Source organism: Ipomoea nil, unplaced genomic scaffold, assembly GCF_001879475.1.
Source record: "Ipomoea nil cultivar Tokyo-kokei standard unplaced genomic scaffold, Asagao_1.1 scaffold2616, whole genome shotgun sequence".
Lineage (NCBI taxonomy): Eukaryota > Viridiplantae > Streptophyta > Magnoliopsida > Solanales > Convolvulaceae > Ipomoea > Ipomoea nil.
Window position 1 is genome coordinate 276,479 of NW_017619044.1, and position 25,048 is coordinate 301,526.

The 25,048-nt window shown below is 36.3% G+C and overlaps 1 protein-coding gene, 1 long non-coding RNA gene and 1 other non-coding gene across 4 annotated transcripts; 2 read left to right on the plus strand and 1 right to left on the minus strand.

The window, feature by feature from the left end:
* Window positions 1-1,606: 1,606 nt before the first annotated feature.
* Window positions 1,607-7,067, plus strand: LOC109154293 (potassium channel KAT3-like). 2 transcript variants are annotated; one of them, XM_019302118.1, is made up of 12 exons: window positions 1,607-1,847; window positions 4,134-4,349; window positions 4,446-4,665; window positions 4,789-5,106; window positions 5,194-5,430; window positions 5,761-5,859; window positions 5,934-5,966; window positions 6,061-6,246; window positions 6,326-6,406; window positions 6,533-6,593; window positions 6,681-6,830; window positions 6,941-7,067. In XM_019302118.1, exons 1-12 carry the CDS (start codon window positions 1,642-1,644, stop codon window positions 7,042-7,044), a joined length of 1,911 nt encoding a protein of 636 aa, XP_019157663.1. In that variant the 5' UTR covers window positions 1,607-1,641; the 3' UTR covers window positions 7,045-7,067. The 2 variants fall into 2 exon arrangements, with proteins under 2 accessions (XP_019157663.1, XP_019157664.1); XM_019302119.1 differs by lacking the exon at window positions 6,326-6,406.
* On the minus strand, window positions 7,020-21,514 carry LOC109154295. The gene is made up of 3 exons (XR_002049673.1): window positions 21,502-21,514; window positions 14,418-14,424; window positions 7,020-7,100 (listed from the first exon to the last, which is right to left on the minus strand). It is a non-coding gene; the product is annotated as an uncharacterized LOC109154295 (long non-coding RNA).
* Window positions 11,640-11,711, plus strand: TRNAT-UGU. Its single transcript has one exon. It is a non-coding gene; the product is annotated as a tRNA-Thr (tRNA).
* Window positions 21,515-25,048: the final 3,534 nt, after the last annotated feature.

A 25,048-nucleotide genomic window follows, 5' to 3' on the forward strand; every position in this document is an offset into this window, starting at 1 on the left:
TCCCTCCGGTCGTCGACTAAAGATGGCCTGAGAGACTAAATCGACTAAAAATAATTGTTTTCAGGGACCAAATCGATGAATAAGCGATTGGAAGCCTACATTGACAGTTCACTAATAATTGAGGGACCAAATCGTTCATTAACTCTAGATTAAAAATAATTGCAATAAAACTACGACATTTCATATTTGTGTATCTTGTGGAAATGTTGTGTCATGTTGGGAAAAGGTGGGAGGTATTATTTGTGAGGGGATAAATGGATTGGGTGAATGTGAATTTTAACTGCTTGGATGAATACGTACGGTTGTTGTCAGTTAATTATGGTTTGGAAAATTTGGAATGCTCCCAATGAAAAGTTTTGGAATATAAGGATTATTAGGCTATTTTTGGCAGAGCTTATTTAGGAGTTTATAGGCGCTTGACTAATAAGAGAATGAAATATTAGATTGAGTTTAATTTATTCACTTAAACTATACACTAATAAGGGGCCATTTGGTTTTTGTATAGCGATAGATGGTGCAAAATTGTATACTTTTTTTTTTTAATTTTTTTTTTAATTTTAGTTTTTATTTTTATGGATCAAATTGAAGGAGGAAACTCAACTCAAGGAGAGCGTTACTGAAAGCCTTGCAAAATAAGAACTCTCCAAATGATCATCAAACAGATCAGAGCATATTGGATAGAGTTAACTAGTTCATATGCATTCAATAAATAAAATAAGTTGTGAAGCTATGATAACATATGCAAACTTGTTTGCAAATAACATTTAGCTTTTGAGTCCTATAATATACATTGTGCAATTGACCTATCGAACAAGAAAAATGTGCAATTGGACCATTAAAAACTCAAAAAATGTACAAATAACAATTTTTATAAGTTCTTTTAAGTTTCACTTAAATATTATGTCATAATGTCAAATTATATATATAAAAAATTATTTTAATTATCATTTTTAAAAATTAAAAGAAAGAAAAACAAATCTTTTTTTAAAGTGTCAGAATTGTCTACCATGTGGATGGAGGGGGGAGGCAGCCTTAGTATGATATAGTGGCGTGACCCACCAGAATAGGTAATCTCCAAATCGCTCTCGGAGGCCGACCTAGGAGGCCAATCTCAGGGTCGACCCTTGAGGCCGACTTCGAAGGCCAACCATGGAGGACGACCTTGCCGGTCGAGCCTCTTCATGGCCTCCGTCTTTAATGTCGTAGCAGACCATAGTGGTTGAGCCCGAGTGGCTTTGTCCACCTTAAGCCGACCTTATCCGAGTCGACTCTCCATCTTTCTTAGGGTCGGTTTTCTTCAATCAGGATCCATTCTTAATATATCCATTACCTTGAAAGATGTATTATGTTTGACATTAACTAATCTTATATATAGTTGTTGGCCTGACCGACCAAAATCGAAGGTCTAAAACAATGAAATAATTATTTATTTATAGGACATTTTATTATATATCAATTAAACGATCACCTTTCAGAAAAAAAAAAACGATCACATACTATATATATAAAATAATAATAATAATAAATAAATAAATAAATAATACATCACACCATGTCTCCATGCTAGCTATATATTATTCATCCCAGTGAACTCAGGCAACAAATGTAACACGTAAACCCAATAAGTCTCCGTTCTGAAAGATGGCCTCATCGGAAGCACGATCGCCGGTGCCGTTGTCGGAGACGAGGTCTCCGATGCCGTTGCTGTACCGGCGACGTTCCAGCGGCGAAATAAGAAACTTGGCCTCAGTTTCCAGCAGCCTCTTGCCGGCTTTTGGTACTGTAATGGGTGAAGGATCTGTTCAGCTCAGAAGATTTGTCATTGCTCCATATGATCGTAGATACCGGTACGTATCAAACTGTTTTTTTATTATTATTATCGAATATTATTTTTTCTCCAATAATTTTATTTAGCATAGAGAAATCTAGAAAGACCAAAAGAAAACAAATTAAAAACCAGTAAATTTTTAGCTGAAATATTAATATTTAAAATTTTTCTCCAATATTTACAAAATTTTTAGAACAAAAAATCCACCTACTATAGTAAAAATAGAAAGTTTACTTACCATTCAATTCTTTGAAATATCTTAGTTTAGCATTAGTGTATATAATTTATATATACTTAGAAGCTATATTAAAAATATTACTTCGTATTAAACATAAAATTTTAAATTTAAAAATTTTAATAAGATATTAAAGAAAATAATTGTAAAGAATTAATTAAACCAATGAATAGTACATAGAACAAATAAAATATATAGGATAGAAATATGGTAGCACAAGCTAGACACCACTATTTTTTATTTTTTTTTTGGTGATTTTCAATTACCTAATTAAGGTGGTAAAATTTAAAATTTTCAATTGAAAAGGAAATTCTTTAAATTACTATAGTAGTGATAAAAAATAATGTCTAAAAATGGGTCGAGATCTTCACATACTGTTTATTTATTTATTTAATATGATTTAAGTGAAATATCACTTTTTTCCCGCCCCTGAGTTATATATTTATAGCATTTTTTTTCCTGAATTATTCAAGTGGCAATTTTTCTCCCTGAAATGTTAAATGGACATATATTTACCCTTAAAATAAATATTTCATTTATTTTTCTTCTCCAACAAATTATGATCACGATTTGGTTCAAACCGAATAGACACTGTAGCAACCAAACCAAAATATTCCGATTACAATTTAGAATCGAAACTCGATATTTAGAGTTTATTAAAATCGTGAACCGGATGGACGATTCATGTTCTGAACTGAAAAAATAAAATACATTTATTGTTGAATTTAGACTATTTTAAAAATAAAAAAAAAATTTAAAATAAAGCTTGAACCGGCAGTTCAAACTGGATCCGGAACCATGAACCGACGGTTCAAAATCAAAACCAAATCATGGTCATATATACTTATATGTGAGAATCAGAATAAATGTAAAAAAGAACATACACTATTTGTAAATATTATAATTCTAATTTTAAGCTAACGCTAGTAGTTGTTCCAATTCAAACCGGCGGTTCACGGTTCAGGATTCAGTTTTTTCGATTCATGATTTTAATAAATTGAAATCCAAATATTGAGTTCTGGATCTGAATCATAACCGGAAACCTTCAATTCGATTGCTATAGTGTCCGGTTCAGTTCGAACTGAACCGTGGTCATCCCTACGTATAAGCAATAATTTGTTGGAGAAGAAAAATAAATTAAATGTTTACTTTAAGGGTAAAAATGTCAATTTAATATATAAAGGGGAAAACCCGCCACTTTTAGAATAATTGAGGGGGCTAATGTGCTTACATGAATAACTCAGGAAGAAAATGTACTATAAACATATAATTCAAGGGTAAAAAATGTCATTTTTCCTATAATTTAATATCTCATGTGTGATTTATGGAATATAAGCTATTACACATGATCGATTTACCTAATTCACACTTGAGTAGTGATTGCAGTTTATCTGGACTCTTAAAAAAAGAGTTAGCTTGAAAAATGTCTTATATCTTTGTGGGGGTTATAAAAGTTAGTGAACGAGAGAAGGGTGATTTTCTAGCAATGAGATGTCTAGTTTACAAGTATAATAAATACATATAGGCCCTGTTTGGTAAAATGGCTGTTAGCTGATAGCTGTTTGCTGTTGTGTTAATTAGAGAGTATAAATACTTGATAACATTAGCTGATTGTGGAAAAGTGTTTGGCAAATTAGCTGTTAGCTGATAGCTGTTTGATATAATTTCTTTTCTCAAAAAGCTAATTGACAAAGTTGCTAGGAGTAGCTTTTTTAATTTTAACCTTTTAGAGTTGCAAAAAGCTAATTAACCAAACATTTATATAGATATTTTAACTAAATCAAACAATTAATAGTGGTCAAATAAGCCAAAATTGGCCTATAGACTAATTTTTTACCAAACAGGGCCATAATATATCAATTTGAGAAGGGTGGTTTTCTAGCAATGAGATGTCTAGTTTTCAAGTATAATAAATACATATAATATATCAATTTTCAATTTCTAACTGAAAAATCGAATAAATTGGTTCAAATTTAATTCAAAATTATTTTTTTTTAGTACTACGGACTCTATTGCAATATACTATTTGTCCATGTATACTTTCTTAGCTCCCGAGATGCCATATTTCAGGGTGTGGCAATTATTTCTTGTGATCTTAGTGGTGTATTCGGCATGGTCATCCCCTTTCGAGCTAGCATTTAGAAAGGTGGCAACTGGGTCTCTTCAACCGGTTGACTTGGTAGTGGATGCTTTCTTTGGCATTGATATTATCCTCACTTTCTTTGTGGCTTACTTGGACAAATCTACCTATTTGCTTGTGGATGATCATAAGAAAATTGCTTTGAGGTATCACACCTTCACTTCTCAATCTTACATTTTGATCCCACATTTATCATAACTTTTATATGATCATGAAAGATATATATTTCGTGTTGGTTGAAGGTATGTTACACATCTTGGTTTCCCAATGGATATAGCTTCAACTATTCCCTTCCAAACCATATACCAAGTAATCACCGGCAAAGCGCACCGTGGTGCTGTCTTCGGCTTTCTCAACTTGCTCCGACTATGGCGGCTTCGCCGTGTCAGTGCCTTCTTCTCCCGGCTTGAGAAGGACACTCGTATCAGCTACTTCTGGACAAGGACCTTCAAGCTAATATGCGTATGTGCATTTTTCTTATAGTGATTCTGTTCGAGTATGTAGCACTTATAGAGCCTAACTCTACTCGGGAGATGGCCCGACCCGACTTTATTTTGATCATATGTATGTTTTGATCCATGGCAGGTGACTTTATTCGTGGTCCACTCGGCCGGCTGCTTCTACTTCTGGCTTGCAACTCACTACCATGATTCAGACAGGACATGGATAGGATCTAAGGTTCCAGATTTTAAGGATAGAAGTTTATGGCTTGGTTACACTTACTCTACCTACTGGTCCATTGTCACTCTAGCTACTGTGGGCTATGGAGATCTATACGCAGTGAATACTGGAGAGAAGATCTTCACCATCTTCTACATGCTCTTCAACATTGGCCTCACAGCTTACTTGATTGGAACCATGACTAATCTCATTGTCCACAGTGCAGTGAGAACTTTCACCATGGTATTTATAAGTGCATACTTCAATTTGGTATCAGAGTCTTGATCTATGCGAAAGGTTATAATAATAATGGTTGGTTTTGGTGTGTAGAGAGATGCGATCAATAATACGCTGCGATACGCGAGGAAGAACCGACTTGCAGAAGGGCTGAAAGAGCAAATGTTTGCTCATGTGAGACTGAAATTTAAGACAGCTGAGTTGCAGCAACAAGTGTTGGAAGACCTGCCCAAGGCTATAAGATCTGCCATTGCTCAGCACCTGTTTTGTTCCACTCTTGAAAACACTTACCTCTTCAAGGGTGTTTCTGAAGACTTCATCCTTCAGTTGGTAACATCTTTCTTTCCTTTTTTGAGTGACGAGGAAACCCGTAGCCACTATCTGAGGGAGTGCATTGGGTAAACCTCACCTTATAATCTTAGTTTGCAAAGGACCACAAAGAGGGAAACCAGCCTAGGTTACTCATAGCTGAACAGTTCAAACCAAGAAGGCTAATAGGTTACTTCCACTGTACTAGAAGTAACCTTGTGGTCACTAAGTGAACAGTCTGACCAACTTGGCTAGAGTTACCCTTAGAAATCTATTTCTTGATCTCCAAACTGGAGATGTTAACAAAATATGGTTGTGACCTGTGTTTCTTTGTATATGGTTATTACACAGGTATGTGAACTAAAAGCAGAATACTTTCCACCCAAAGTTGACATCATTATCCAGAATGAAATACCAACAGATTTCTATGTCATTGTATCTGGTGAAGTGGTTAGTACTATTATTGCTGCAATTAATCTTCCCTTTCTTTCTGCATCGTAGTAAACAACCTTTTACATCTGCAGGATGTTTTAGCATACATAAATGGGACAGAACAGGTTAGTAGTTACAATACAATAATAACTAGAACTGAAACAATTGAACTGCAAAAGTGAGCCTGATATGATCTTCTTCCATTGATTATGTAAACAGTTCTTGTCAAAACTGGGATCTACAGAAATGGCTGGGGAAGTGGGTGTGATCTTTAATATCCCACAGCCATTCACAGTGAGAAGCAGGAGGCTTTCTCAGGTCATCCGTATCAGCCATCACCATTTCAAGCAATTGCTGCAGCCCCTTACTGAAGATGGCAACAAAATTCTTTCCAATTTTTCTCAGGTAAACTTTGACAAGATTAAATTTTCTTTTAGCATATTCACAACTCACCATCCTGACAGGGAGTTTTATGCATTCTCAGCATTTGAAGGGACTGAAAAAGGAGGAATTGGATGAGATACCAATTGTAAAAGATTTGCTGGGCGACCCGAACGAAAACGATGTAATTAAAATGTTCACCTGTACAGCCATTATCAAGTGACAATTAATGTTAATCATCTGACCACAAAACAACTACAGTAAAGATTGCTTTTGCTTCCTAAGATGATGTTTTGTCTCTAATCTGCAGGTTAGTGCAGAAGGTGAGGGACAAGGAAGCAATAATGAAGGACAAAACCAACAAGAAAACAGTAAGCTCACAGCTAGACATGATAGATGGAGAAGTTCCAATTTGATGTCTTCTATGTTGTACCATTAATCTTCTTGATAACTTGCAGGAAACCACACAACATTTGCCTCAATTGGAACGTTTCCGACACGAGTGATAATACATGGGCATCATCCAAATGATGATGAACTAAAAGACCAAAGTAGAGGCAAGCTCATCCACCTTCCTAATTCCATTGAAGAGCTTTTGAGTATTGCAGGTAACAAATATAATCCTATCCTCATTTACTGAAGAAAAAGATGATTTATTAATGCAATGAAGCATTACATATATGCAAGTGTTAAATCCTAATCTTTGTGTTGAATGCAGAGAACAGGTTTGGGAAGAGAGGAAGTAAAGTTTTTATGGGTAATGGGTCTGAGGTGGAAGATATTGGTGCTATACGTGAAAATGATCATTTGTATATTTGTTGACTACATTTACAGTTTGCAAAACCCATCTTACACTATTACCAGTTTCAGCATCAAATCTCGGCACGAGCTTAGCTCAATGGTTCATAGACAACAAGAAGAAAATTCAGCATTACATCACCACATGAATTAGAGTCCAAGCGAATATAAGAAATATGTTCATGGTGACGCATAAAGTACAAAAATGGGGAACAACAATTTGAAAAATATAAGGAAATGAATATATGTTACATGTAAATATACAAGTTTGACTCCAGCTATAGTGCCTTGTTGGTCTTTTAGTATGAGTCGATCAATTATGAGCAACTTAAATTTGCCTCCTTGTTATCTTTTGTTGGCTAGGAGTTATAATGCAGAATTTACGTAGTGCACATCCTCAGCTAATTACTGCAACTTTTGCTAGTTACTAAAAATAATTTTGAAGTCGTTATTGTACAATAATCATGCTCTACTAATCGGACAATTTGCATTTTTTTTGGGGTTAAATATGCATATATATCAATTATCTACTAATTTTATAATTACAAAAATATCTCTACATCTCTACAATTTAATAAGAGCGAATTATGTTAGTCATTACCTGGAAGGCTGGAATAAAAATTGTGTTGATAATATAAGTTACGTTGTATTAAGTGTTTGTTCATTGTGTTATTTGTGTTTCCTTTGCGCGCGCGCGCGCACACACACACACACACACACACACACACACACACACACACACACACACACACACACACACACACACACATATATATATATATATATATATTTTCAGTTTTATCTTTCTCATTTTATCTTTTGACCATTATTTTAACATTAAAATTAAAAATTAATTAGTGATATAAGTGACCTTAAATGTTTTTATTTAATGTTCTTTGTGTTGTACATTTATAATTTCTTATTAATTATCAAGTTTACCCTCGATATTTTTTATTTTGTCGATGAGTTCTACCCTCACTATGTAAAATATAAGCACATGCAAACATGTGTGTATGTGTAGTTTCAATAAATATAGTTTAATTTAATAAGGAATAAGGGCCAAATTGGCCACTAAACATAACGCGATAGTGCAATCAGACCACTCGACATAAAAAAAGTGCAATTAGTCCATTCAACAATCCAAATACCTCCAATTTCACCTGGTAGCCAGTGGTCAGCCCTTCTCCCCAGTTGCTCGCTGATGTGGCTTATTAGGTGGCATTAGTAAGCAACTTGTGTATTTTCCTTCTTTTTATTCCCTTCCATCGTGTAATAACATCAACTAAAATACCAAATCCACCAAAATCCCCAAATCGAAGAAATCCTCAAATTCAGAAATCCCTAAACCTTCGTATACTCTTTCTTACTCCAATAAAAAATGCCCAAAGAGTGATAACGTAGTTGGTTCATTGTTTGAAGAGTTTGAAGGCTTTCACTTTGCATTTTTAATTTCTTTTTGTTCAGGTATGAATTTGTGAGTTATTTTATAGTTGGGTGTCGGTTTGTTGTTTGTTTTTGTGAAAATGTTGTGACTTTATCTTGTTTGTAAACTTAAATCCCGACATCTCTGCTTTGCTTTAGTTTTGTTTTTGTACTATGTGGTCCATCCTTGTCGTTTGCTAAGCTTTATTGTACAGAACTTGATGTCGTTTGGTGTGCATTCTCTAATGGAACATAGAGTCACAGGTGTGGTCCCTATACCCTAAGAATAAAGTAGAAAAATAGTTTTCTTGTTGAATGGAATACTGAGTTAGAGTTGTGGTCCCTAAACCCTAATAATAAAGTAGAAAATTGCTTGCATTGTTCAATGGAATTTGGAGTCAGAGTCGTGGTCACTAAACCTTAAGAATAAAGTAGTAGAAAAGTGGTTATTGCCTTTAATGGAAATTTGAGTCAGAATTGTCTAACATAAACCCTAAAAATTCAGTCAGATTTTTGTTATAACTGGATAAATTGTGTAATTTAAATGCTGAGAATGGATTGTTTTGTTGTTAGGTTTTGTAGTGATGTGCAATGTAGAACTAAAATTACACCATGGGGGGGGGGGGGATTTTGTTAAAGATACAGAACTACAGTATGAAGATGATACACATATTAATGTGGACTTGCAGTATGAACGGGAAGATGAGGGTACTGTTAAGTGTAAGGGAAAGGGAAATGGAAAGGCAAAGGGAAAGGAGGTTAAGGAAAAAAACAATGAAGTGAACCTAGATGGCACTAAAATGAAAACAGTTGAGGGTGAGGCATGTAGTGATGACTACTATTATGACTCAGTAGACCCACCAACCCAAGAGTCAGAAGAAGAAGAAGTTTCACAACATATAACACATCCATCTAAGGAATATATACTTTTACAAGAATGAGAGTATGAGGGTGAGGGTTAAATGTGTTGCATGGTATCCTTTTCTTTGTCATTGTAGTTGGGAAGAAAGGTATAGGTGTTTCCAGCTGAAAATTAAACATGCCTACTTGATCATAGGTGCAATAACAAATACAAGCTGAAATTGGTAACTCAAAAATGGTTGGAACAAAAATATGAAGATATAATTATAAAAGACCCAACCATGCAACATACCAAGCTTAGAGATCATATTCAGTCTGAGTTGAAGATTAATTTGACCATCACTATGGTGAGAAGGTCACAAAAAGCAGTTTTACACATGGTGAATCTAGGGTATTCAAAGCAGTTCAAGAGAATAAGAGATTATGCTCAAGAGTGTTTGAACTCTAATCCTGGAAGCACTATTGCTATCAAGACTACTAGGGTAGTTCCAGAAGCACCTTGTACATTTCAGAGAATATATGTTTGTTTCCAATCAATGAAAAGTGGGTTTCTATTTGGGTGTAGACCTATAATTAATTGGTTTTGATGGTTGTTTTATCAAAGGGGTTATGAAGTGGGTTTCTGCCAAATGTGGAACATAGGAACTGTGCAAGACATATACATGCTAATTGGAGCAAGAAACATAGAGGAAAGGTTTTGAAAATGCACTTTTGGATGTGTGCAAATGCAACCACTACACAGCAGTTTGAAGCAATGGTTGAGCAACTAGGATTAAAGGATGCACAAGCTAAAGCCGATTTGGCCAACTATCTTACTAAGTATTGGTGCAAGGCTTTCATGAGAACTGAAGTGAAATTTGATTCAGTAGACAACAACATGTGTGAGGCATTTAATGGAACAATTGTTAAGGCAAGGAGCAAACCAATAGTGAAGATGTTGGAAGATATAAGGGTAGGTACCATGACAAGGATTGCAAGATGCGGAAAAGAGGTAGAGAAATGGCCTAGTAACTTTGAACCTAGGATAACGAAAAAGCTCAATGAGAACATTGTTGAAAGTATAGGTTGGCATGTTGACTTTAACAGGGATGATGACTATGAGATCAAGAAGGGAAGGCAGCAATTCAAAGTGAAGCTACAATGGAAAACATGTTCATGTATAACAACAAGATTTAGAACTAGTAAAGAAGAAAGGCAAGAGCTCCTAGGGTTTCTGGAATCAAGAAGAGAAAGAAGAGCGAAGAAGGAGACTCAAACAATTTGGGAATTTCATAGGCTTTTGTTGATGTTATTACACGTTGGAAGGGAAATAGAAAGAAGGAAAATACACAAGCTGCCTACTAATGCCACCTAATAACCACATCAGTGAGCAACTGGGAAGAAGGGTTGACCACCGGCTACCAGGTGAAATTGGAGGTATTTGGGCTATTGAATGGACTATTGCACTTTTTTTTTTAGTTCGAGTGGTTTGATTGCACTATCGCGTTACGTTCAGTGGCCAATTTGGCCCTTATTCCATTTAAGAATAACTAATTCCGAAAGGGTACCCTTTTCACGCATAAGCCCAAAGAGCTAAGCTTCAATTGTTATATCGTCCACTAGGGCGCACAATGCATTGTGTGCCAAAAAAATCCCCTGTTTCGTATGTATATAATTATATAACAGAATATACATAAACTCATAACATAATACACATAATTTAACATAATACATAATACATATAAACTCTTAAAATAATACATATAAACTCTTAACATAATACAAATAACTCTTAAGGCGCACAATGTATTGTGCACCCTGGTGCACGATATAGTTTGCCGCTGAGCTTCATTGCCTCTTGAACCAATCCATCCTTGCAAAGCCCATCAAGCATTGCTACAACATTTGGAATCAACCCAGTTTCTTTCATTTTTTAAATATCTCATCATCTTGTGGTGGAGTTGGTGATTCCTTGTCAGAACTCTCAGTACTCTCTCCTTTGAGAGGATTGGTATGATTTGGGTCGCTTTTTTCATGGTCAAATCCAAGCTTACATCTCTTGAGAAAATCTTCGCCACTACTAGCATGTGGACTCTGATTTCTATCTTGCCCATCAGGTCGGTTGAAACTAGCAGAAGGTCTCCTTGCCTGCCGTTGGCCTTGGGGAATAAACGGGGGTCTTCTAGACTCATCTCTCAATGGCCTATTGGGTACCTTGCCCATCAGGTCAATTGAAACTAGCAGAAGTTCTCTTATTTTAGTAGTTTCAGTTTTTGTATTTGTATCCCATTGAAGCTATAACAACTAACATGTTCTATTCCGTTTTCATATTTGTATCCAATCTACATGGATACTTAGCCCTTATAGCTTAGTGGTAGAGCATTAGTCTTGTAAACTGAAGGTTTGTAGTTCAATCTTACATGGGGGCATAATGTGTTAGTTTAGATTATTTAGATTAATCACTATTAGTCTGTTATTCTATCCATTTAGCCTTGTAAAAGTTTTTAACGACATTAACAAAATAGTTTTAATATCATTAAATACAAAATCATTTTGGTCTTTAATTGTGATTTTTTTCAAAAAAAAAAAAACATAAAAATATAACGGGGTTAACTAACTTTGTATAAAAATGATCGAAATGTCTTTGTATATAATGGCATTTCAAGGATTTTGTAGACAGCTGACCAAAAATGGTCATGTCACAAGAATACTATGACCAAATGTGAATGTTCTGATAAAAAGAGGTTGTCACCTATAAATCTATGACAAAAATAAAATTAACTCTTAATTTAACTAATTAAAAAAAAAGTTGTCGGTTTCTTTGTTGGAAAAAATGCTTGTAATCTGTAATACATTTGAAATACAAAAAAAATACAAAAAACAACAGGGAACAAAAACTGGATCATTTGATATCTTCAGGCGTGTAATCATTTTCCTATAAGCTTTAAATCTCCCTATATAAAAGCAACAAGGTTCAAGATTTAATCTTATGGGATACAAGATGATGAATGAAATTCTTAAGTTGCTTTGCTTAAGAATTTCCTATAGAATTGTAGAACTGTGAAATATCAAGATTAATGCAAGTTTATTGCATGTATCTTTTCAGATATTTCTCCAAACTATTTATAAATGAAAATATGACTGTTGGAGAAGTTACATGGAAGTTTTCTGCAGTTTTAAAAACTTATCTTCCATAAAATATATCTTAAATGATATATTTATCATAAGAGAATATTAATTACATAAATCATGTTCAACATGAATATATATGTAATTATGAACCTTTGTAAGGTTGTGAACCGCATGCAAATAACTGTGCAAATATATATATATATATATATATATATATATATTAATTTTCAAAAGCACACTTTTGCATGTAAGTTTGGGAAATTGGAAGCTTACGTGCTGTATAATCATTTTCCAAATGAAATACACAATTCCCCTATATTGTGGAATAATCTCCCAATGTTGGTTGATAGACAAAGCCTTCCAGCGATCTCATTCTCCATATTAACTTTCTACCAAACTAAAATAATATTTATAACTCCACAACTCCAAATATTATTTAAGCTTTCATGGTAGTCCATCTGAACCATTAATCTCCATTACTATATAAATTTCCAACATTCTTCATGCCCATGAAGAGGAAGAAAGCGTTATCATACATCTTTGCCTTCCCATAAGCTTTAACCATGACATTATACCCCAAAACTGTCTTCTTCTTTCTGAGCATATCCCTCTTACTGAAGAACACATCCTCTGGTTTTGCCCAAAGTCCCTGATTTAATTTGCATAAGCATCCATGATGGCAGCATAAGTCTTTGATGACAGCCCACCAATGAATTGACGGAGCGTTATGCTGTGTAACTGTGTGCACCATGCAAGGTGCACACGTAATTGGATCCATAATTTCTAGGGAAAATCAACGATTTGGTCCCTCAATTGTTAGCGAAATATCAATGTAGTCCCTTAATCGCGTAATCATCGATTTGGTCCCTCGAAATAACTGTTTTTAGTTGATTTAGTTCCTCCGGCCGTAGTCCGTCAATAATTCGGCGATAGCTCCGATTTGCCCTGGACAATTTAGTCTTTTCACACCATCTTCTTCATCCTCCATGACCAAGCTTCACCGGAAAACGCTCGTCGGCCGAAAAATGGAGCCAAGTCCATCTATCACAAAATCAGCCGCTGAGCCCGTCGGATCTGCTGGGTACGGTGGTCCGTCGCGTGCTGGTTCGCTGGAGAAGCTCGAGCTCGCCAGAGGGAGCTCCATCTCGTCTGCTCATTAGAAGGAGCTCATCGCCAGAAAAATAGTGCTTTTGAGCTTGTTGGATCTGTTGGGTTCAGTAACCTGTGCATATTGGCCATCATCAACAAGTTTTATAACCTCAGCTAATGCTTTTAGAACACCTAGATCATTATAATCCCTAGGAATTCCAGTCCACAAAGTATCCTCTGCACAAAGCAGACAAAACCTAATTAGATTACATGTTATCTTGCCCTTCCTAAAACTTGTTGCTACGATTTTGTTCCTCATTGATCATAAAAGGCATAGAGCTTACTACACAATAGAAAAAGATGACAAACGAAGCGAAATAAACTTTCGGCAAAATATGATTACCGTTGAGATTGAGAGTCTCAGATGCAACACCGCCCCAGACCATGGCACTGAGATGACTGTTTCCAGTAGGCAGAGCATCGGTCCAAAACTTTGCCGGCACGTTGAACCTAGTCGAAAGGAGCTTAACGCCGAAAAAAAAAAGAGTCGACCTGAGCCACCCTAGCCTGATCGACAGGCGATCGCGACAGAGCACCGAGGTTTCCAGTCGCGACCGCTGTCCGAACTCCACCATCAGCCACGACAGGTTGTCGAACTGTGCCCTGACCGGTAGGGCGAGGAGCGCCGGCCCCGTCGACACTCCCACCACCGGCTGAAGCCTTAACCAATTCCGTATCTGCCCGGGAGCTCCATGGAGACGCAACTGTCTCCAACATTTCTGGAAGTCGGCGATCATCAAATTGGTTGGTGAATTGTGATCGTAACATATCCCACGGATTGTCCCCCTCCTTCTATTGCCCCTGCAACACCTCTACTGCCGAAGAATCCTCCATAGACGAAGGGCGACTCGGACCACCCAACTTCGCAACCGGTAGTCGTTCTTTAATTCGACCATGGAGATCACTCCGCTGAGGCTTTACGACAACTCCAGGGGGTCGAGAGGGGCTACCGCCGGCGTCGCCATAGATGAATCTGGACCGCGATCACGAAAGTGCTCCAAAGCCGTCTGATCGCTGCGATGTTGATGGCGATGACCTAGGGGAGGCCGGACGAAGGATCTAGACAGACGAAGGTTCCAAAGCCCATGATAACACTCGACTGCCATATTTTTGAGGTGAGATGGTGTGAAAAGACTAAATTGCCCAGGGCAAATCGGAGCTATCGCCGGATTATTGACGGACTACGACCGGAGGGGCTAAATCAACCAAAAACAGTTATTTCGAGGGACCAAATCGATGATTAGGCGATTAAGGGACTACATTGATATTTCGCTAACAATTGAGGGACCAAATCGTTGATTTTCCCTAATTTCTATACTGTAGATTCATAATTTCTATACTGTAGATTCATAATTTTTATAGTATAGATTCATAATTTCTAAACTGTATAGTTATCAAATTATGAACATATAGTTCAGTGATTTGTGAATACAGAGTTCAACAATTAGAAATATTAACATTGAAAATTAGGAACATAGTGTTTTGTAATTATGAATATAGAGTTCAATAATTATGAATCTATAGTATAGAAATTATGAATCTATAGTCAAGGGCGGATCCAGTTTGGGGCAGCTGCCCCCACTCCCCCCACCCCACCCACCCATCCATATATATATATATATATATATATATATATATATATATATATATATATATATATATATATAGCATGAAATATTATATAAAATCTATATTTATGTTTAAAGTATTAATAGTTTGAATAGTTTAGTTGGTTGATCTCCAAATTTTTTGTTATAAAAGGCTTATTTCATGGGTTCAAACCTCATTAGCAACACTTTTAATTATCTTCTCTCTTTCATTTTTTGACAAGATAAATTAAATATTTTTAGTCTATTTTTTTATGAATCATTTAATTAACAAATTAAATGCTCTTTTAGTCTAGTTTTTATAAATCATTTAATTAATGTAGTATACACGTTTATAATATACTTTATTGTATTTGAATTAATTTAGAAAAATCAATCTAACTAAAAGAAATTAAAATTTAAAAGTATTTATGAATATATTGTTATTAAAATTATTTTATCTAATTGATTATGTTTCATATTTTCTCATAAATATATTGTAATTTATAATGTATTTTGTATTTTAACCTTATTATGGTTTTTTGATATTTTGTCATTGACATTTCTAACACCATTTAATATTCGCCCCCACTCAGATGATTTTCTAGATCTGTCACTGTTTATATGATAAAAATTATGAATCCAATTCCGTGTGCACCATGCATGGTGCACACGGTTGCACAGCATAATTTGCCTGAATTGACATTTTTCAAGGAGCGCATTGGCTCAGTCAGTTATATTAATCCTCCACTGATATACAATCCCATAACAACTGGAAGAAAGCGTTCATCAATACGCATACCTAAGAAGTTATAAACTTAATTGCATACAAGTGAATAGATAAATGACCTAATTGAAGCTTTTGTTTGTTTATGGGGGCTAATTGTACTTTGGCTTATAGTTGAAGGGCCTATTTGACCCTTATCCCAATTCTATATTATAATGATTTTAAAAATATATATGTGTGTTTCTTTATTTATTAAATTATTTTGAACATTTTATTTTACTACTGATGTGAGTCCAATTGTGCACATTTTTTAGCATTGGTTTAATTATATTTGTTAGGCTTGAGTTCATAGTTTTGGTAATTTAATTGCATAATCCTTTATTTTATCATTTAATTTTGGTTCACACTTGTTTTGAATGTTTTACGGTGTTTGTTAGTGTTTTTAAACCATTTTAGGTCAAAGTTATGAGCAAGGGAAGTCCTAAGACAAATTTGGGGTCAAAAGTGGACCGAAGGACATAATTCAGAATTAGAGATCTTTGGAGACAAGACAGGGAGAAATCCAACTTGGGAAGCAAGAAGAAGACTAGGGAGATTCGAGAGAATCGTATGGTTCATTCTTGTACTCGTTTGATAATTTGTATTTTCTTTATTAATATTTGCTAGGTATAATTTAGGGTGATTTCCTCGAGGAGGAAGAATCCTAACATGGGATTCGTGACAAGGAAATGTTTGGAGTGGTTTACGTATAAGGGAAAGTGTGTTTCCCATAGGCGACATTAGCTAAAAGGTATCTCGCCTTTCCCTTAGGCGAGATATATTTTTCATTAATTCTTCGTAGACGGTGGAGTAAATACAGTAAACCACTGTATTTACTCCCAACCTACCGTATTTATTCCTTTACGTTCCCAAGATATCTGCTCCACCTTCTTTCTCCTCTTAAATATAACCTTATTTCAAGCTTTTTCTACCACTTCTTCCCAGCCAAAGAAAACAGCCGTGCCATTACAGCCCAGCGAGAGAAATCAGAAGAAATCAGTTTTCTTCTTCCTTCTTTCCAGCCAATAATCAATTTTTTTCCTTTTTATGTTATAGTTTAACTAATAATCAATTAAAACTTGTCACATTAGAAATCAAAAATTTGTGAGTAGAAATGTAAGAGTACTAATGGCATGTATGGTCCTATTACGATGGGTTTATTAATGAAAAAGATTTTAAAGGCATGTTTAGTCCACTTTTCTTAAATTTTATCTTCTACAAATTTTTTTTTTCATTAGAAAATAGATTTTTTATCCTATTATTTTACAAGTAAAAAATACAAAGTATTTAAAAATATTGTATTTCACTGCATGTTTTTTTTTTCTTTTCCGTAATATTGTATTTCAATGTATATTCTTTAATTTTTTTCCGTAATACTGTATTAGAATGTTGCCTATGCTAAAGACGAGATTCCCTTTGGTGAATGTCGCCTTTCTCAAAGACACTTTCCCTGGTTGGTATCCCACTTTAGGGATTTCCCTATTTCGAAACCCACGCCAAAATCCTTCCCCGAGGAGTTAATGATTCTATAATTTAGCCATGCTTGGCTAAATTCTTTAGAGATTCTTGGGTAAAAGTGTTTATGAACCTATGTGCCTGAGCTCTCAGTTTCTTTAATATATTATTATTTGGGGTTTTAAACTTGTGTTGCAATTGTTATTTTATTGTTTGATCCTTGTAATTAGTGGTCACAGTTACTTGTTTTGTTTGCTATCTTTGTGTCACAACTCACAACGAGAGTTGGGCATAATTTAGGGCACACACAATTGCACCTAACTGTTGCACCTTGAGAAATGGTAATTTTGTTAGGGGGTTTAATTCTTGGTTATTGCGCATCGAGAGATGGTAGTAGTTAGGAATTTATGTTGCTTGATCTTGTTTTATTGGGTGTTTAAGCCACGAGAGTGGAAATTCACTAGTGTTAGTGACTACGAGAGTAGCTCTATACCACCTTACATCCTCACACTTGTTAAACCCATATTTTAATATTGCCCTTAAGATTTGGCACTATGTGATTAAATACTTGAATCCCAGGAATCTCATCTTCTCTATAATTGTTTTCAAAATCCTGAATCTCTACTTTAATTTATTTATTTTATGCAAATCAATCATCTAAGCAATTGTTAGGATTAGCTCTAATGAATAAATTAGTAACTAGTGCTTGATACAACCCATTCCCTGTGGATCGATAACTCGTAGTCCGAGTATTATTTGTTTACAAATATACTACGCATCAACTACGGAATAGATTTTTGTTGTTCATTGTGTTAGATAATAATATTAAGGCTAACATAAACTATAGTAAACGAGTAACCTGTCTCGTGCTTTAGGATCGCCCGAATATCCCCAGCCATAGTTGTTGGTATTGTCACGAGATGGTAAACCTGCAGAATAAAGGCTAGTATTTTGTCTACCACTTCTCTCCCGAATACTCGATGGTGCGTGTATACTGAACACGGGAGCTGTGGGAGAATAATTAAAGGGCATCATTATTTCAAACAAGCAATTACTTACTATTTACCCTTTGCCAACCAATTTACAATATTAATTAAGATAATATTAATATGGCAATATTAAATCATAATATAATCACCATTTATCAAAATTAATATGTAATTCTAAAATGAGGCAAATATTAATATATGGTAACTAAAAATAAAGGAAATTGTTTTTTTTTTTTTTTTAAATACGTACCAGGAGTCGCATCCATCATCTTCAATTATATCTTCATTATCGCCGGAAAATCAGCTGAAGCAGCGAAGAAGCAGGGATGCCACCAGACGAACAGAATGGCAGTTGATTTCTCCTACGATGTCGTACGTGGCTTAGGCGGAGAAGTCGCCACCCCACACCGTCAGGCGCTGCCTAGATGAAGACAGAGACCAGCAATGATGCCGGCGAAGAATCAGGGAAGAAGCAGCGATCGGAGCCAAAGCCACTCTGCCATATGTGCTCTGCGCAGTGCTAACGACCGCCGCCATGGCTTGATGCGCCACGGACTGAAGAAGGAAGCAGTGCCACCGCCGTCGAATTCATCGCGACGCCACCACCGTCCGCCGCCCGCCACTAAAAATGCGAACACCACCTCTGAACGTTACCGTCGTTTACCATAGCAACCGACGACCATCATGACTCACAACAGTGTCCTCCTAGCGGCAAGGCTCACAGCGGAGAACCAAAGCCGCAGCCCCACCGTTCCGGCGAACCTCCAATCGTCGGAGTCATCACCCATGCTGACAAACCAAAAACAACAAAAACTAGCAGTAGAAGCTTGTTACTGTAATATGTTTAGGCAAGCATGGAATTTTGAATGGAATTACGCAGTTCGTTGTTCAGAAAACAAAAACAAATATATTTTCAAAAAATATATATTTGTTACTAATTATTAATCAACCAGGCAGAGATTAATAGAGCTCTGATACCAAAAACTATAGTAAACGAGTAATCTGCCTAGTTACCGCGGAAGCTTTAGGATCGCCCGAATATCCTCAACCATAGTTGTTGGTATTGCCACGAGATGGTAAACCTGCAGAATAAAGGCTAGTATTTTGTCTACCACTTCTCTCCCAAATACTCGATGGTGCGTGTATACTGAACACGGGAGCTGTGGGAGGACTATTTTGCTTAGAAGCCTACATGCCATCAATGTAGGCAGATATTCAGTTAAAGCTTAACTGAATATCCTGAGTTGCCTTCCTGAGTTGCCTAACAGATTAAGTCACTAACTGACTTAATCTTCCACTTGCACCACAACCACCCAATAATACAATATATTATAATATATTGTATTTAGGAAAAATACTTACACATTGGACATTATTTATCGCACATAAATATATAATGGTGCATATTTACAAATAGTTATACTAGTACTAATAAATAAGAGTATTTTACTAATTAAATCATTAATTAATAGGGTAAATACCATAATTATTTAATTTGAAATAAGAACATATATAGTGTCCAAAAAACAAAACATTCTTAAACTTAAACATTCTAATTGTATGTTGATGTTTTTTCATTAGCATCTTAATATATTGGCAAACTGAAGGAAGCCAATAATCTTTTATGCTTGCAAATTCATTTTGTAAGTGTAAAATTATTCTACACGTTAAACTTTATTGGCTATTTTATTTAGTAGTGTTGTTATTAGAATTAATTAAGGGTTGTTAGTGTTAATCTTCCTTTGGACCACTTGATAACTATCAAAGTATTTTTGAGTGGACAATATGCATTGTCAAATGAAAAGAAAGTCAACAGCGTACAAATGGAAGCTTTCAAACAAAGAACATGTGGCTGAGATTTATTCAAAAAAGAAGGAGCTAATATTAAGGATCAGAATGAGGCTTTAATATTAGCTATAAAAAGGAAGCTACACCAAAGAGGAAAGTTGCCAACTTTGAGACTACAATTCAGATTGCATACTTTTCTCACAAAGCTTCTTAATTTAATCTGATATGTTATTCAATTGTTAAGAAGAATTAATTTGGGATACTTGATTTGTACGTGGTACTACTGAAGCATCTTGTGAAGATTGTTCTGGCATACGTGTTTCAGTCCTGAATAGGTGTTAGAAAGAGTGGTAGTGGTAAAGGCTGGAGGTCATTTATATTTACCAATTGTAATACTCCTTTTGGTGAACATCTATAGTGGATTGGGCAGGCGTGGGTTGCCCCGCAGACGTAGGAGAAGGAGCTCCGAACTGCGTAACAATTATTTTGTGTTTTTACTTTATTTTATGCTTTCTGTCTTCGTTATTTATATTTGTTTAAACAAATTAAATTAATGAACGTAATTGATGCATAACTTACAAAACAAGTAAAAATACGTTACATCTTGCTTTCAAGACTCACTGTGCAATTTCAATTGGTATCAGAGCCTGTAGACTTAATTTATTAGTCTATCGATCTGGCGATTCCGAGTCTCTTTAATTCAAGTCGTCAATGGTTTTTATTATTTATCTGCTTCTTGCTTATTTGTTCGGTCTCATAGGTTCTCGCACTCGTAGACACCTAAAAGCTCAAGGTGAAGCAGTGTGGCGGTCTGTGGTGTCAGGCTGGACTCATCCCACCAAACCCAGTACTAGCACTGACGGGACAGAAGTAGCTAAACCTGAGACTGAGTGGTCTCAAACAGAGATAACTAACGCTGGAAACAATGATAAGGCCTTAGACACAATTTACTCTCTTATGCATGAAAGTCAGTTTTCAATTGTTATAGGTATCTCTTCAGCTAAAGGTGCTTGGGAAGCCCTTGAGTCAACTTACGAAGGAAATACATCGGTGAAACAATCAAAGCTGCAGCTGGTCCAGTCTGACTTCGAAGAGCTTCAAATGAATGAGGATGAGACAATCATCAACTTTCACACACGCGTACAAGAACTGACGAATCGTGCAATGGTCCTTGGTGAACCATTCTTGCAAGCAAAGCTTGTTAAGAAAATACTGAGATCTTTACCTCCCAGGTTTAGAATGAAAGTCACAGCTATCCAAGAACATGATGGCTGGGAGAATAAAACAGTTACTCAGTTAATGGGAAATCTTAGAACATATGAGATGGAAATCTTAACTGATCACACGAAAAAACAAAAAAAATATTGCTTTTGCCGCTGAAGAAAATAATGTTGTATCTGATTCAGACGATACAGGTGATGATACAGTTGTTTTCTTGACTAAACAGTTTTCTAAAATTCTGAAACAGGTATTCAAAAATTCACGCAACAGAAATTCACAAAAGGGAACAACATCGTCCAAATCTGGTCCCAGGACAGGTGCATCAAACTTCAAACTGTCTGTCTCACGTCCAGGACAGTCCAAAGAAAAACCTAACAATAAAGGAATAAAGTGCTATGAATGTGAAGGCTTTGGACATGTACAAGCAGAATGTGCCACCTATCTTAGACGTAAAAAGTCTATGTCAGCCATTACCTGGAGCGACGACGAGCCTGACGTTGAACCAGCTGGGTCAGATGTCGAAGAAATCTCGGGTAACTTTGTCGCGTTTACTACACGTGTCACTGGATGTTCTGAATCTGTTGAAGGAGCTGACTCAGAGGGTGGAGAATATGTCTCCGCAGAAGATTTGGAACTAAATGCTTTGTCTTTTGAAGCTGAGTTTAATAAGTTGTACCCCAAATGGGAAGCCCTACGAAAAGTAAATCGTAAACTAGCTAGTGAGATAGAGATTGTAACAAATGCTAGTAAAGTATATCAAACACAAATAGCTGATAGGAATGTACTACTTAAAGAGGCAGCTGCCCGAGAAGAAAAATTACAAAACAAAGTACATACTGGGAATGTACTACTTAAGGAGGCGGCCGACCGAGAAGAAAAACTTCAACAAGAAGTACAGACCTTGAAGCAGGAGCTCAACACCTACAAACGACAAATCCAAATGATGGACACCACTTCAACACTTGAAAAAATCTTTGATTCCGGAAGAAAAACTCCTGCAAAATTTTGTTTGGGCTTCACCGGGAGCAACTCAAAAGATAAAACGGTATTTGTCAAAGCGTCTGGACCTGATCCAGAGGACATCCCTGAATCCAGCACAATGAAACGCACCTATGGTATAGTAAGATCAAATAAGCTACATTATAAATTCTATAACCCCGTTTGTCACTATTGCAGGTTACGAGGTCATACCAGACCTGAATGCTACTACTTTTACAAGGATCAAAGAATCGAGAAGTTCAGGCACAAGAACATTCAACCCTTTACAAAACAGATTTGGGTTAAAAAGACTGACTATATTTCATTTGTTTCTTTTCACTCTAAAAGTGCAGGAAGAGAAGAGAAATGGTATTTTGACAGCGGGTGTTCCCGTCACATGACAGGAAATGTCAAATTCCTAAGTAACGTAAATGCCAGTAAAGGTGAAGTTACCTTTGGCGACAGTATTAAAGATCAGGTTACTGGCGTAGGCACACTAAATGTAGATGTCTTGCCAAAGCTGGACAAAGTATTACTTGTCCATGGTCTTCACGCTAATCTTATCAGCATAAGTCAATTATGCGACCAAAACTAGAACGTGTGCTTCACTAAAAATAGCTGCAGTGTTATGGACAAAACAAACCAATGTGTTATGGAAGGTAAAAGGTCAACTAATAATTGCTATATTCTAACAAATAATATGTTCTGTTGCAGGTCCAGCATAAGTGAAGCTGAGCTATGGCATCAAAAAATGGGTCATCTGAGTTATAGACTCCTCGATAAACTTGTAAAAATAAAAGGTGTTCGTGGCTTACCAAAGATGAAAGTTGAGTCAACTATCTGCGGTGCCTGTCAAGCTGGGAAAAGTCCGAAGCACCTGAAGCGTTCAAAACACTGAGGTTAAAACTCCAAAAGGAAAGAAATGAATCCATTATTCGAATCCGAAGTGATCACGACAGAGAATTCGAAATCAAGCTGTTCGATGACTTCTGTAACCAATCAGGAATCACTCATGAGTATTCAGCTCCAAAGACGCCTCAGCAAAATGGTGTCGTGGAACAAAAAAATCGCACCATTCAGGAAATGGGAAGGGTATTATTAAACGCCAAAGGATTACCACAGAAGTTCTGGGTAGAGTCTGTAAACACAGCATGTCACATCATCAACCGAGTCTATCTTCGTCCAGGCACAACACAAACACCATACGAATTATGGAAAGGTAAGAAGCCGAACATTACATATTTTCATATTTTTGGCTCACGGTGTTTTATTTTGAAAGATAGGAATCCGATCTCAAAATTTGAACCAAAAAGCGACGAAGGAATCTTTCTCGGCTATTCAACAAATAGCATAGCCTATAGAGTATACAATAAGGTGACCAAAACCATCATGGAGTCCACAAATGTCGTAATCGATGACCAACCACGTGAGATTGTCGAAGTTACTCAACCTGACTCAGTGATAGATCCTGAAGCTAACCGTCCTAAATCCCCTAACGCTGGTACTCCGGAACCAGATCCTGAGTCATCTACCTCATTGCCCATATCTAATCAACCTGAACCTGAACTAGAGTCAGAATCAGACAATGATCAAGATGATATTGACGTTCCAACTCGTATCCAGAAAAATCATCCGATCCAAAATGTGATTGGAGATCCCAGTTCAGGTGTGAAAACTAGAGGTAAACCAAAACGCGAGTATCTTGAACTAGCCGGATACTCCTGCTACACTTCGCTGATTGAACTAATGAATATCAAAGACGCCCTAACCGATGAACACTGGATCAAGGCCATGCAAGAAGAATTGGGGCAATTCGAAAGAAATAAGGTATGGACCCTAATCCCTAAACCGAATAATGTCAATGTTGTAGGTACCAAGTGGATCTTTCGTAACAAAACTGACGCAGCCGGCAACATCGCTCGAAATAAAGCACGACTGGTAGCCCAAGGGTATTCCCAAATCGAGGGAATCGACTACGACGAAATGTTTGCTCCTGTAGCTCGTCTAGAATCAATCAGACTACTTCTCTCTATTGCCTGTGCACTAAAAATCAAGCTCTTTCAGATGGACGTTAAAACAGCCTTTCTAAACGGCTATCTCAGTGAAGATATATATGTTGCTCAACCAAAATGATTTGAAGAGCCACATCATCCGGACTATGTATACAAGCTACAAAAAGCCCTGTATGGTCTAAAACAGGCCCCAAGATCCTGGTATGAAAAGCTTGCCCAATATTTACTTCAGAATAATTACAAACGAGGAGGCTCAGACAAAACATTATTCATAAAACGATCAGGTAAACACATAACCATTGCACAAGTTTATGTTGACGACATTGTTTTTGGATCCACACAAACAGGTGAAACGGACCAACTGGTCAAAGTCATGCAACAAGAGTTTGAAATGAGCATCATTGGTGAGCTGACGAACTTTCTAGGATTATAAGTCAATCAGTCAAAAGAAGGGATCTTTATATCCCAAGCAAAATATGCGAAAAATATCTTATCTAAATTTGGTCTTGAATTGGCCAAAGATGCCCGAACCCCTATTTCAACAACAACCAAATTATCCAAAGACAACAACAGAACTTCTGTTGACTCCACCTTGTACAGAAGTATGATTGGCAGCCTACTGTACTTAACTGCTAGTAGACCAGACATCATTGTATGTGTTGGGATGTGTCCACGTTATCAAGCAGATCC